At 44.0% G+C, this 14,917-nt stretch overlaps 1 protein-coding gene across 6 annotated transcripts in view; it reads left to right on the top strand.

Annotated features, from left to right (window-relative positions):
* Nucleotides 1-570: 570 nt before the first annotated feature.
* Nucleotides 571-14,917, top strand: part of LOC102057384 (solute carrier family 12 member 7) — a 77,482-nt gene continuing 63,135 nt past the window's right edge. For 2 of the 6 annotated variants that reach the window (XM_055707225.1, XM_055707226.1), the window contains exon 1: nucleotides 571-792. In XM_055707225.1, coding sequence (XP_055563200.1) covers nucleotides 669-792 — 124 coding nt within the window. In that variant the 5' untranslated portion in view covers nucleotides 571-668. Of the gene's footprint in view, nucleotides 793-4,483; nucleotides 4,635-10,579; nucleotides 10,711-14,917 lie in introns of those variants that run through there. The other 4 variants (XM_055707221.1, XM_055707223.1, XM_055707224.1 and 1 more) reach the window with 4 other exon arrangements.

The raw sequence follows: 14,917 nt of genomic DNA on the forward strand, positions 1-14,917 counted from the left end.
CCGCCACCTGTCCGAAAAGCGACCCACACAGCTCCTGCTCGGGCCTTCCGCCCGCTGCCATCGCCTCAGGGCCGGGGGTCAGGGCCCCGCAGCCCGCTCTGGTTGCCTTTGGCAGGCTGTCGGCTGGGACCCCCGGCGCAGCCGCCCGGTGCTGCCAGCCCACCTACAAGGCACGGCTTGAGAGGAGAGGCATTTTCTGTGCCCCACGGCCGCAGCTGGAAGCCGACAGCACGGCCCCGGGCGGCTCGGGCCCCCTCGCCCCCCGCCCCGGGCTGCCCGCCCCGCGGCAGCCTGACCCGCGGCCAAGGCTTCTCCCCGCCGGAGCCCGCCGCTCCCCTGCGCGGCAGCGCGAACCCTCCCGCCCACTCGCCGCGGCTCCGAGCGGGCAAGTTGCGTGTATGTAAACACGAGCTCCTCGCAGCACCCCCGTCCCCTTCCTCCTCGGCCCCGAGGGGGCCCCGCCGCGACCCGGCCCCCGCCTCCCCCCGGAGCAGCGGCAGCGCCGTCAGTCAGGCGGCGAGGGGCGGGGGCGGGCGGGGGCTCGGTGCCGGCCGCCGCCCCCCGCTGCGTGAGGAAATGGCTCTCACGTGAGGCAGGCGGCAGCGCCCGCCGTACCCTGCCTGCTGCCCGGGGAGGAGGCGCCAGCGGGTCCCGGGGCCGGCTGCGCCATGCCGACCAGCTTCACCGTGGTGCCGGTAGAGGCGCAGGGCGAGGAGCGGGGGCCGGCGGAGCGGGATGGGCAGCGGCAGGAGGAGGAGGAGGAGGAGGAAGACGAGAGGGACCGGGGCTCCGGTGAGCGAGGCGGGGAAGTGCTGGGGGGCAGCGCCCGAGGGCAGCGCCGGCGCTCGTTGCGCGGGGGAGCGGGGCAGGCCGGCCGGCCGCCGGTGGGCCCCCGCAGCCTCCGGGGGGGACCGCGCCGCTTCCCTGCGGCGGGCGGTGCCGGCGCCACCTGCCCAAGTGGAGGAGTGCGCTGGGGAAGAGGGCGAAGGTCTGGCGCCCGCGGTGGCCGGGAGCTGGTTTCTCTTTGTTTCCACAAGCGCTCGCCGCTGGCCCAGAGGAGGAAGTGCTCGCGGGCGGCGGAGCGAGGCAGCCCGAGGGCGGCGTGGGGCGGCCCGGCCACCTCCCGCCTGCCGGAGCGAACCGGCCCGGTCGGTGCCGCTGCCCGCGCAGGTCGGGAAAGACCTCCGAGTTCGTCAGGTCCAGCCGTTAAGCGCTGTTTAGAAGCCCCGTCCCGCTGGCGCTCACTAGAGAGGCGGGAGGGCGGCGCGGACTGCCCCGGGTCCCTGTGCTCTCGCACCGGCGGCCGTGCTCCGGGCGGGGTGGGCGCTCGGTACCTGTCGGAGCGCTGGGAGCCGCGCCTCCTGCCAGGCCTTGCCCCTGGGGCCGCCGGGGGGGCAGAGCGGAGCCCGCGGTGGAGCTGGGTGGGGGCCTGGCTGGAGGAGCCCCCTGCAGCGGGGTGCCGGGCTCTGCCCGCCCGCTGGGGGGCGGGAGCGGCGGGGGCCGCGGTGCCGGGGCGCTCCCGGGAAGCGGCGGCTTGAGCTCAGCAGCCCCCGCGCTCTCCCCGCCGGCAGCGGGGGCGGGGCAGGGGGCGGGGCTTCCGCGGCGGCGGGCGCGTCCTGCGCGGCGGGTCGGGCGCTGTTACAGGCGGCGCTCCCAGGGGTTTGGGGTGTTTCTTAGGTGATCGCAGGGGAAAATGGGATTTTGCAAAACGCGACTCCTTGTAATGATGGCTTCTTTTTGTGGTATAGATCACAGATAAGTAAGGGTAATACCATGTGATGTAGGGTGCGAATGTAAAGAGATGAAAACGGGTGTTTGACGAACAATATATTTACGTTATTATAACTTCATTTTGCGTAAAGACTCCTTGGGAAGATGGTCCAGTAAAGCACCAAGCTGACAAAGTCAGGTTGTTTTCTCCCCCCAGACCCCTACCTACCTATGAAAGATATATACACTGTGTAGTTGCATTTCCTTTGGCGTATTCAAGCAGTGAGCAAGTGTCCTAATAGCTGCCACTTTTTTCTTTCAAACTAAATAAAATAGTATAAACTGTGGCAACAGTTTGTTTCCTGTGCTGGATGGATGACTGCAGCGCAATGTGAATCTGTTTGGGCAGCCACCCTCATGTTAGAAGAGCTGGTCAGAAAGGCGTGGATTGCGGTGTTTGCTCAGATGACATCTCAAAATACAGGCGTAGTTAGACAGGAGTTGTTAGAACCTGTGTGTATATCAAGCGTTTGGAAATCTTGGGAGAGTGAGGGTAAGAGTGGTACTGGCACTCTTATAGTGGCTTATCTCTAACCTTTAGAGTGGTGGTTAAATAAAGAAAGAAAAAAAATTATTCATGCAGTCAAGTAGAATTTGTGTGGACTAGCGGTTACATTTGTACAATATATTTGAATTATCTCCTGTTCTGGATCTGTATCATGTGAATGGATGTATTCATGTATGACTTCCTGTTAATGTGCCTGTAAAACAGGGAGTAGAGAGGAAGATCTGGAAGAGAGAAGGCATCAACTTGTAGACAAGATACAGTCAGAGAGCTCTGCCTTCATTACGAGATTAAATGCTATACTCAGATGCAGAGGTTTAGGACATACTGAATGTTGCCTTGGGTATTATATGGATGTTTGTGGTATGTAAACCTGTAATACATAAAATTGAAGGTAATGCTGTGTAATCAAATAATTCTCCTTGACTCATTCTTCTGAAAACTGTAAAGGATCCTAAAATATTAGTATAGCTAAAACCAGTTGCAGTTAAGCTCATCTGAAAGCCTGCTGCTTGGAGAAGGAGTATTTGCCTTTCTCCTTGCTCCAGCCTTAAGGAAAACGCAAGGGAGTAAACCACTTCCTTCCCAGGGTGCCCTTCCTTTTTCCTGCATTTGACCTTGGTGCTCATCAGACACTTTGCTGGGCTGGTTCAACGTGCTAAACTGGCAGAAAACTAAACTGCAGAGGGAAAAACATGCTTCCCCTGTTCGGGAGTTGAGGTGAGCGAGCACTGCAGAAAGTCTGTGAATGGCTGGACTTGTGTCAAGGTGGGAGGCAGGTAAGGCTGAGAGCAGAGGTGGAGATAAAAAGGAGGGAGAATGGGAACATCCCCTTTGGCTCATCCTTTGCCTGTATAGCTCAGTGTACAATTCTGTTCCAGTTGTTCAGGAATCTAGAATTTTGTCAGTTTTGATTGAATTGTCTGGCTTAAAACCCAAGTAGTTCTGGAATTCATTTGACTGCACTAGTACCTTGTTTTTTTTAAAAAAAAAATCTACAAAGCCAACCAACCAAAACCCAACAACAAAAAAACACAGCAGGTTGTGTATGTTGTTTAACCATTAGATCACCAGTAAAGTAGCTCTGGTATCTTACCATTCCATGCATTTATCCCCTTTCACATGTTCTTATCTGATACTTACCTATGTGATAATGGAGTAAATTGGGATGTTCTTACTCTATGCTCTTCACTTCTTCATAACCAAAAAAATAGAAGTCTATAGAATTTCAGATGATTATGTGACACCCTCACATGTGTGAAGGAGGGGAAGACATGGGTGAGTGGCTCTTTGGCTGATTATAGCACTGGCCAGAGTAGTACTTTGGAATAGTAGGGAGGTAGAGTGTTATGCTTGGACTGAACCATGTCATTGAGTGTTGGAGCCTGCTGACTCAAATATGCACAAAATATCAGAAGGCATATGTGCCTGTGCAGAACCATATGTACCTGTGTCTTTTCATGTGTTTAAAACACACTCCCAGGGAAGGGTATTCAGGAAGTAGTAACTGGCTGAAGAGGAGAAGGAAACAGGTGGTAGGCGATAATGGATGAACTTTTGTGAGAAATTCTGGCTTTAATTTGTGTTCAGTTTTTTGTTTGTTTTCTTCTCACGTGTCAGTAATGACTATTGGATAACTGGCAAAGCTTTGTAAAGTTAATCAAATCTGTCTTTCATTAGCAGGTCTGCACGTCAGCTCTTTCAAAGCATAACTAGTATTTTTAGAATCTCATAGTATTATTTACCTAGCCACAGCAGTGTCTGTTTTAGAAACCAGTAAGAGAACTAACTCCTGCAAACTCTTAAATTGAAGACCCTCAAATACAAAGCATATCAGTGATTAACCTGGTCATCTACCAAGAAGTCATCACGTAACTAAAGTAGCATGAATGCTGTGAATTCCTGTAAAATGCTAATTCCTGGAAAACCAGAAAATGGTTGAGGCAGGTGTATATGCAACAGAGGGAAGACAAGCTAATCTCACTGAGATATCCAGTATACTCTGTTGGTTCTATGTTTGAGCAGAAGCCAGTCTGTAGTTCAGAACTTCATCTGTACAGAAAAATATGGTTTTACATGTTTCCCTTCATCCCATTGCAGTTTGTCCAGTTTTCTGTATCCTGAAAAAATGCAAACTGATGTCTTCACTTTTTTCTTCTTTAATCTCTCCCCAGGTTAGTTATCCCTCTCTGCCTTGCTCATCTGCTTAGCCAGCTAAAGGTTCAGGTCTAGGGATATGCATGCAAGCATGAGTTGGCAAATATGATACTGTTTTCCACACGTTCTTCCAGGCTTTAACAACGTGTGGGCCAGAAAAAGATGATTCTTCAATGAAACTGGATTTGTTTCTCATTTTTTGGTGAGTTTAGAGTGTGTTCTAAATGTTTGTATTCTAAACACAGTCAGTGAATTTTTCTTACGTTGTCTATGTAGTCGGGAATTAACATATGTTTTTGGCACTTGAGAAACTGTGGCAGTAAGATCTGCTGCTTAAAGGCAAGTTACCTCTTGTTTGTTTTCTGATCCAGTCATCAGATTAAGGGCATCAAATCACGTTAATACTTGTCAGGTCCCTCTCCAGATCACTCAAGATTATTAACCTTGTCCCATCTTAACACTATTATCACTTTTCCAAACTGAAGACTTTTTATTTGATCATTCTTTGCATGGAAGCTATTCCATACTTAATTGTTCTACTTTCTGTCTTCCTCTGAACTTTTTCTCACTTCTGTTCATTTTGAAATGGGGGAGGTTCCAGAACTGTGCATGGTAATCAAGTTGTGAACAAGCAGTGATATATATTTTTTTTTTTCCTCTCCACACCTTTGTCTAACATGGACTTTTCCCTCATTTCATTCCCAATGTTCAGACTGTGGTTTGAAAAGTGATTATTGAACTAGTGTTTTTATGAAACAATCACAACGAGACTATCTCATTCATGAGAGGTAACAATCAGTTGGAGCCCAACTGGTTTAGGATTGCATTCCTTCACGTATGCATATATCTACTCTTAAATTTCTGCATCAGATTTTGCCTGTTGGTTTAACAGTCATTTAGTCTTGGAGATCTGCACCTCTCCACAGTCAGCCTGTACCTTGACTATCCTAAATAACTTGAAATGGTTTCACTGTCACATCTCTGGCACCTCATGTTTTTTTATTTTTGTTACTGTTTTTTATTAATGTGTGGAACGGCATGTGTCCCAGCACAACTTCAGTGACCATCTCTGAGAGTAGACCATATTTGTCTTCTATTTTCTTACTCGGTTATTTACCTCTGGCTTATCTTCTATCTTCTCTCTTATTCTATGGCTGCTCTGTTGCCCTGAGTATGTTCAGAGAAGGACTTAATCAGATGTCTTTTGGAGATCTTGGCAAACTGTATAAATTAGGTTTCCATTATCCGTCTGCTTGTGGATTCTTTCAAAGAACTCTCTTAGGCATGTGAGATAGAGCTTCCGTAAAGGGAGATTCTGTTGGGTGTCCTTCGTCACCACCCGGGTGTCATCTTGTGTAATACAATGTTGGAATGGAAAATATTCCTGTTGCAGATAAACGCACGGCTGACATTTGATCACAGGCATGGGAGTTATACTTGGCTTTGAGGGGCATTGCCTGTTCTGATGTATGCCCAGCTCTGCCAAGGTGCTGTAGTTGATCCTTTCACTGTTGAATACAGCTGTATGTATCATCGTGAATATAAGTGTTTCTGTTAGCTATTGATAGCCTGAAGGGAAATGGGGGCAAATAAAGGAGGCAGAATTAACTAACATCGCTGTGGAGTAAGTGGTCACTTGGCATTTTGTAACTGGTCAAACACTTGTTTTAGACCGTTGCAGTTTTGACCGTTTTTTTGTGAAGTAGGGGATCTTAATAACTGAAACAGAATAAAAATAATAATTTATATCTCTTGTGTTAATTTTTTGTGAGTGAAGTGCTAATGTTCTTTTACTGTACTTATTGCCTAAAGAGCTAAATGTAAATAATTCTAGTCATAAAGTAACTTTAAAATAATATATTCCAGGAGAAGGGAACATCAAATATAGTGATGTCAACCCTCGTAATTTTAAGTTCTCTGATCCTGTAATGAAAATATTATTACTGTGATCTCTTATTGCTGACTTTTCTTTTGGTGATAATACTTTTGCAGCCATCAGAATGTGGTGAGTAAACGTCTTCTGGTGTAACTGGTTTTTACTGGTTTTCATAACAGAACTTTGCTTGTAATGTGGTGTTAAAATTGTGACGTGACCCTGTGAAATGCTCACAGGTAGTGTTGTAAAGGTTGCTTTTGGTAAGGGGTGTAGTTTGTTACTGCGTAGCAGCAGATTTTATTAGCTGCTGCTGCTGGGGAAAAAAAGTATTTCTAGTCTCTCTAGTGCTACTGCTTGTGAACTGTTTTAGGGAGCCAAATTGGCAAAAAACTAGCTAATGACAGAAAACCAGTTGGTTTTGAAAAGATGTTTGAAGAGGCTTTATTTCCTTCAATCAGCTCATTGCAAAAAAACAGTATTGTTTCAGCCCAACACAGAAGAACACTCTCTTGGCAGCACTGTCCTGAATAATTTTTCCTGCATCTTTGAACTCTGTTGTTGCTTTACATAAAAATAGATACTAAAGCATGGGGAATGAAACAATTAGCACTATTTTTACTTGCTCTCCAGACTAATGAACTATAGAATGTTATCACAGGGGACATATTTTCTGAATCTGAGTAGAAATATTAAAGCTTGAGTGTTCCATTCTGCTCCACCCCCGCAATGCGTTGCTTGGTTAAAATGAATTCTACCAATTTAAATGGTTTCTCCTACCCGTTTTTCTTCTTGTACACTCCAGACATCCCCCCCAGCTTTGTGCTGAGCATGGTGTCCTATGCAACAGACCCTATGCATGGGTCTGCTGGGGGCAGCTGTCCCAGCCGTGCCCCTCCCAGCCCCTTGTGCCCCCCAGCCTGCTCGCTGCAGGTGGGGTGAGAGGCAGAACAGCCCTCGGCTCTGTGCAGGCACCCTCAGCAGTAATGAAAACATCTCTGCGTTATCAACGCTGTTCCCAGCACAGATCCAAAACATAGCCCCGTAGTAGCTGCTGCGAGGAAAATTAACTCTGTCCCAGCCACAACCAGCACAGGCAGCAAAGACAAATTCCATGGAGAAGGTGTCATCGCTCCTGGCAGTGGTTATGAACATTCTTTCCTTCCCTGCTGAAACAAAAATACATGGTGAAGCGCATTGGGTAGGGGGGGGGCTACAGGGGTGGTTTCTGTGAGAAGATGCCAGAAGCTTGCCCCCATGTCACACAGTCAGTTTTGCTGGCTGCCAAGAGGGGCCTGCCACCAGCCAAAGCTGAGCCCATTGGTGATGTTGGTAAGAAAAGGTAAAAAAAAAAAAAAAAACACAAAAAAAAAAACCAACGCTGCACAACAGCATCTAAGAGAGAAGAGTAATATGTGAGAGAAAATCCCCTGCAGACACCAAGGTCAGTGTAGGAGGAGGCAGGAAGTGCACCAGGTGCCAGAGCAGAGGAGATTCCCCTGCAGGCCATGGTGAAGGACCATGGCGGTATGATGCAGGTTGTCCCCAGCAGTCCATGGAGGCCCACAGTAGAGCAGATATCCCCCCTGCAGCCCATGGAGGACCCTACACTACAGCAGGTGGATGTGCCCTGAAGGAGGCTGGAGCAGGCTTCTGGCAGGAGCTGTTGGCTGTGGAGAGGAGCCCATGCCAGAGCAGGTTTGCTGGCAGGACCTGTGACCCCAGGGGGGACCCATGCTGGAGCAGTCTGTTCCTGAAGGACTGGTGACCCTATGGAAAGGACCCGTGCTGGAGCAGTACTTGAAGAACTACAGCTTGTAGGAAGGACCCTATGTTGGAGAAGGTCATGGAGATCTGTCGCACCAAGGGTGAGCAGGGGAAGAGCGTGAGGAGGAAAGAGCGGCAGAGATCCCATGTAATGAACTGACTGCAATGCCTGTTTCCTGACCCCTAGTGCTGCGCGGGGGGAGGAGGTAGAGAAATCGGGAGTGAAGTTGAGCCTGGGAAGAAGGGAGGGGTGAGGGGAAGGTGTTTCTAGGTTTGTTCTTATTTCTCATTACCCTGCTCTCTTATTAATTGACAGTAAATTAAATTCATTTCCCCAAGTCAATCTGTTTTGCCCATGACTAATTGCTGAGTGATCTCCCTGTCCTTGTCTTGACCCACGAACTTTTTAATCTTATTTTCTCCTCCTGCCTTGCTGAGGCGGGGGGTGGGGGTGGGTGATGGAGCAGCTTGGTGGGTGCCTGGCGACTAGCCAAGGTCAACCTATGCATGAAGTCTATGAAAACTGCAGACTCTGATTTGATATGCAATTTTTCAATAGTTGCAAAACTGGACAAAGTTTTGATGCATTAGGTTGTGCGACACTACGTTCTTGCTATGCTGCCCTGACCCTGCTTTGCAAGAGGTATAACTGTTTCTTTGGCAGCTTTTCAACCTTCAAAATTGCCATCCTTGAGTTTTAGGGCATCAGAAGTGTTACCTACTTATTTTTCAAGGTCTGACGGTAATCATCAGAAATGGATTAATGAGCAGTTAACAGTATATGAACTTAAAAGGTGGTCCCTGAATCACAGAAATGATTGCCCTAGAATCACAGCTATAGGAAAGTGTGGCTTAATAATGTTTGTGTCAATTGGACGGTTTTTATTATCTGCTTCCTGATTTCAGCAGCTAGCATTCTTAGTCAGGTACCTTAATTAGCTGTATCCTTTAGCTAACCCATAGCAACCAAAAATAAGCAGCATTCAACCTGTTTAGGAGGTCATTCTGGGAGCCTTTTGGAGGCAAGATGTTGAGTGGTAACTGCTGTGCAAAAATTATTATTAATTGTTTTTAAACTTTTATCTTCTGAAAAAAATCCTTTCTCTTTCAAAGAAGAAATTGAAAACTTGTCAGAAGGCAAGAAATAGAACAAGGGACACGCAAGTTTGAAACTTCTAAAAATTAAAAGCATCTTCCTACAAACTTACTTTATGAAGAGAATAAAACCTTTAGGAGATTAATTCCAGTCCTGAAGGATGGGAAGCTTGCATGTTTTTCTTCTAGCTTCAGAAAGGAAAGTTTAGAACATCCTTGAAAATACATCAGAACTTCGCTTTGTTACCTGTAGAAATGTCCTGATAGAAACTTCCCAGGACATGAAGATAAACAACCAGATAGCTTGCTGCCATCGATTAGTGACCAGTCCCATCTCTATCCCTTTACTGGCCTTTCTTGCTTTGTGGAACATCTGCTGAGGAGTTGCACAGGCCACTATATTTTTCTTAGTGAGGAACAAGAAGCATTCCCGGGGTGGGGTGTGGGATCCAAAAAATCAAGATGGGAGGTACATGGAGGCAGGCTTTTGCAGCATTGGTGAGTTAAAGCAGCTCTCTTAGAGGCCCAGCAAGCACCAGAGCTGGTTCTAGGATGGAGGAACTTTGGAAAGTGGGCTTGGAAGGAGCCTTCAACCCTTTCAGCCTTTCCACAGTTGACCATGCTTGTGGCATAGGGTGTTAGGATCACAGAGAAAAGCAGATTTTGGATGTAATTCAAAGATTTGCTTACAGGAACTAGCCTGTTCTAAGCAGTAACGTCCCTTTAATAGAATCAAAACAGGTTGTATGATATTGTTTGTCTGGTATAGAATGTGTGAAATAGATTAATGCATAAACTGGAAAATGGGGATATGTCTGATTTGAAAGAGAATTAACAAATTACGCAGCCAGTCTTAAAGAGGACCCCTTTATAATTTCAAAATACTTGATTTTAAAAAGAATGCTTACAGAGTTGCTAGAATTATAAAGTGCTTTTTATATGCTACATCTTAATTGCAATTAATGCAGGCTCTTTCCTACATAAAATCAATGTTTAGCAGCTATATTTACAGTTAACTTGGTTAAGGTTTGGCAGTATATACTTGATGAATAAAATGGGCTTTTTTTAATAGTAGATAGATCTTTCAAATGGGTTAATACTACTTATTGCTAATGTGTCTTGATCTGTTTAGTGGAAGCATTTTGAAGTGAATTTATTTGATGGAAAGAAAACTTTAAATGTATTTAATATTAGGTGAAGACGTGGGATGTTTTAGTAACTTGATCCTGCCCGTTTCACTAAGCATAGTGTTTATTCCTGACGGAAATCCTCCAGCTTAATTCTCTTTAGAGAGTTCTGTGACTGTCATGTAGTTCTGTGTCATGTGCATGCTTCACGCTGCGTAAAGCCTTAATGACTTGTTTCAGGATTAATCCAATACTAGTAAGAAACAGGATTTAAGGTCTTACACAAAGCTGAGAGGAAGCAACTGTCAGTTCCCTGTTTCAATTCTTGATACGTGAAGAATCAGCAGAGGGGAATGACTTGATTTTTTCCTTAATCATGAGTGAACAAGACTATGAAGAAAGTGGGCCAAATCCAAGTGAGTCTCTTTTTAAAAGACAATACCACAATTCTAATGACTCTTCTTCTGAAATAGCAGGGTTTGTACTTCCAGCTATATTAGAAAGAATTTATAAAGAGCTTTTTCAGTATGTTTTCATTAGAAATAGGCTGTGCTTGATTATAGTAGTAGCCTAAGTAAAGGAAAGCTAAATTTTAGTGATGTTGATAAGGTAGGTGATGGATGTAATATTAGAATCCTCCATTATGTAAAAGGGTTTATAAGGAGCTTAAGTACACCTTGTTCTGCTTTTCAGGATAACTTACATAAATTGCGCTCGTCACTGATAAAAATAATACAAGAAATTGGTGATATAGTAAACATATTTAGACATTTCTTTACTAAAAAATCCAAATAACCTACAACTTTGAAGTAGATTGCACTCAATTCTTAAACTCATCTGATACAAAAATTCAGAGGTAAGATTTGTTCAAAGTTATTCCTGCCTTTTCATAATTTGAATTAAAGCGAGGTCAAGTTGGAAAATTTGAGTTTATGTTAAAGCTCTAACGAATACTTCTATATATGTTTGGATTAGGAGTGGTAAAAAGTTACATTTTCAGGATTGTGTGAGTTCTCTTTAGTTGCCTGCCAATCGAAAATTTGGGCATATAGGAAATATGCATGATAGAGAGCATGGAATTACAGTTTTTGCCACAGGCAGCTTTCTTGGACGTGACGCTTCTATATGTCAGTTTTAGTGACTTGTAAGTTAGGTGCTTTTTACTTTGTGAAGTTTATTTACATGAATGGTAAATGCTTGTTTACTCTTGCACGGACCGGATCTCATGTTCATATTCTTGGTCTGTAGTGTATTCTAATGTGGCCAAATACTAACTTAATGAAAATGCTACCATATTTTTTATTAACTGTTATTTTTCATCTGTATCTGGCTAATCAGAAACCAGAAACTACTTCAAGGTACATTGAGTGTAATTGAGTTGCTCTTTAGAAACTATGAAAGGTTATGACTTTTCTGCGAAGTAGTATTCTTCAACTGTGTTCTGCTTTAGACAACAGCATATAAAGCTAGAAATTTCTAGTGGAAAGCAAAGCTTTTTAGTTTTACACGTGTGCTTGTTTAGAAAACAGTTACACCTTATCTTAGCCAAGCTATCTTATTTCAGGCCATGTGGTTCAAAAGTTTTAGATCCCTCTTTCTTCTTTGAATACCACCTGTAATCTTTTGTCATGTAAAACAAATCCGCTTTTATTTTTCAGATAGATGTTGAATTCTTGCAAGCATCTGTCTCTTGTCATGCTGTTTTTTTGGACAGAATGTGTTTGAATGCAAAGGGAAATAGGAGCACTTATTGAATGTGAACAATAATGACAGCTACAGTGTGGGACAGTGAGGAAGCAGTGAATCTGGGAAGGATTTAGGGGTCAGACTGGAATAGAATAGCATGAGCTTGGTTTAATACTGTGGTAAGGAGGGCTAGCTGATCCTTGGGAGTAGAGAGGTGATGATTATACTTCTGTAAATAGCATGATTGAGACTAGTGTTAGAAGGCTGTGTTTTGACTTCTGAAGTTTGAATTTTATTTTATTTTTTTGCTTAACTTAAAAACTGGAGAGATTGCTGCCAAAAATTATTGAAGGTTAGGAAAATGTTTTATGCACAGAAGTGTTTCAGTTTTTCAAAAGGAACCTCAAAGTGATTTGATAAGTATTGTTAGTTTCACAGATAGAAAATATTAAGTGTGAGTGGTTAAATTTGGAAGGTGTACTAGGATGTTATAGTTACAAGTTTGAAAAAAGCAAAATTTAAATAGAAATAAGGAACAACTTGTTTGAAATTTTTCAAGTCATTAAGAAAACCTTAATCTTTATAAAGATAAATAGATAGATTTTTTTCCTTCTTATTTCAGTTCTGGAAGCATCAAGAGATACACTGGTCAGTTTTCAGTATGTTTTTTTTTCACAGTTATAGAGCCTAATGCAGAAATTAAATTCTGTGACCAGTGGAAAGACAGGAAATCAGATTAGATGGTCTAACATTTTTGTCCTTAATCTCTTGAACAGGCATCCTAATGCAAATTTAGGATCACTTGATCATTTCCTTCTTTTACGCCAAGGCCTGCTCCGCTTCTCTTTAGACACCTTGTAACTATTTATTTATTTATTTATTTATTTATTTCATACTCTACCTCTTTTGATTCAGGGGCCTGGGGATGAGTGGGAAAGGGAGAAACCCAACCACTATAGTTCTGTGATTTAGTAATATTGGTGTCGATGCTAAGGACGTAGCAGCAAGAATAAAACCAAAAGCAAAGCAACTCCCTCCCAACTCAGCATTAAGAACACACCACTGTTGCACTTAGAATGAATAGTTCTGTTTGTGTGAGGAAGTGTGATACGGGGATGCAAACGGGTGAGTAGGAAGTGAGAGGGCCACCTCTTTGGTGGCAAAGGTGGCTTCTGCCTGTTTCAGCTGTATTGTTGGGTTCTGTCCTACACTGTATAAAATGCATCAGTTTGGATCAGCTTAGCAACTGTTAACATAACTCCAAGTATTCTACCTGTCAGTGTTTGTGAGGATCATTGCTCTGAAACTTCTTGAGGAATTTGAACAAAGTGCTGTCTTCTGCCTGTTTGACCAACACTTTGAACTGTGACACACAGACATATTTCTGACGTAAGTTTTGTTTGGTATGTGGAAATGTTAAGGAGAAACCATCTAATGGCATTGGCAGTTCTAAACTTGCAGCTAGTGTGAGACTAGGGTGGTTTGTGATAACTTGTGTGGGTTACGGTTCATCAGCAGTTGGGGGGCTAGGGTATGTGGGAGTGAATGCTGTGATCATCTACATGAACATTCTGAATATTACCTCCCAAACAAGACATATCTCCTGCCTTCTCTGCTTACAGCTGTGTATCTCATGTAGAAAATAGAATATTGCAGCTAATTTCCATGTAAATATAGTTACACTGGTGGCAGTGTTTGAGTGTCTCTAGAAATCAAGAGTAGGAGTTTTTGCATGTCCCATCAATACAGAAAATGCCAGACAGGCTTCTAGGAAAAGTACACTAGTTATGACTTTACTTTGTCTGCTGGTCCATCAGTAAGCACAGGGGTTGTGTTACAGTATGTGAACATCCCATAGCAGATTAAAAAATAGTAATAATAATTTTTAAGTATGTATTTCGGGGGGGACGGGACACAGATTTATTTCTGGAGCTTAGGCTTTGGTCACCTTACGTTGGGTGGAATGGAGTGGCACATCAACAGGTGTGGTTTTTGTGTGTTGTAAGACAGAGGAGACGTACCATAATCAAGACCATGGAAGACTGTTGTTGTTTTAATTTGCCTTTCTTATGAATCTCTTAATACCAATGGTGGTCCCAGATGAGTGGCTCAGATGGGCTGGTAATCTAATTCAGATTTAAGATTTCTGCCTGTAAACCCTCATAACATGAATTACTTTCAGAAATCAAGCAACAGTAAGTATAGAATTTTTTGGAGTGCTTTAATTGCAGAAGGTGTAGTTGGATTCCAGAAGATGTGTGCATCTTAGAGGAACGTCTAAAGCTACATTGGAAGTTAGAATTTTTTTTGTATGTTTAACTCGCCTCCATGCCTGAGAAGAGTTTAAGTTGGCGCAATTTCAAAGAAGCCTGTGGGAAAGATGATTTGCTTGTCAGGCATTGGAACCGGCTGCCCAGGAAAGTGGTTGGGTCACCATCCTTGGAGGTATTTTAAAGGATCTATAGGTGTGGTGCTTAGGGGCATGGTTTATTGGTGGACTTGGTAGTGTTAGGTTAATTGTTGGACTCTGATCTTAAGGGTCTTTTCCAACCTTAATGATTCTATGGTTTGATTGTCTTTAAGCTTCCACACAGAATTTGAGGGAGTAGGGTTAAAACATAAAGCTATAAATGGCTTGAGACTGGCTAGTGGAATGAAATACGTATTTCTATATTCCATGTTACCTCTGTGGAAGCAACCAAAACAGTTTTTTCTGTTTGCTCATTTCCGCTTGATGCACCAGAGGTGATGTTTACCGCATTTGTGGAAAGTGTAAATCCTGCCTTTTTTTTTTTTTTTTTTTTTTTAGTTCTGGTTTTCAAATGAATCCCTTCTTTTGAAGAAGGGATGACCTGAAGATTGGGATAGCTTATTTTGTTAACTTCAATATATTGTTGACTTTGTGTTGAGGTCCTAAAACTAGTTCTTTTTACTGGA

This window comes from Falco cherrug, chromosome 4 (assembly GCF_023634085.1).
Source record: "Falco cherrug isolate bFalChe1 chromosome 4, bFalChe1.pri, whole genome shotgun sequence".
NCBI lineage: Eukaryota > Metazoa > Chordata > Aves > Falconiformes > Falconidae > Falco > Falco cherrug.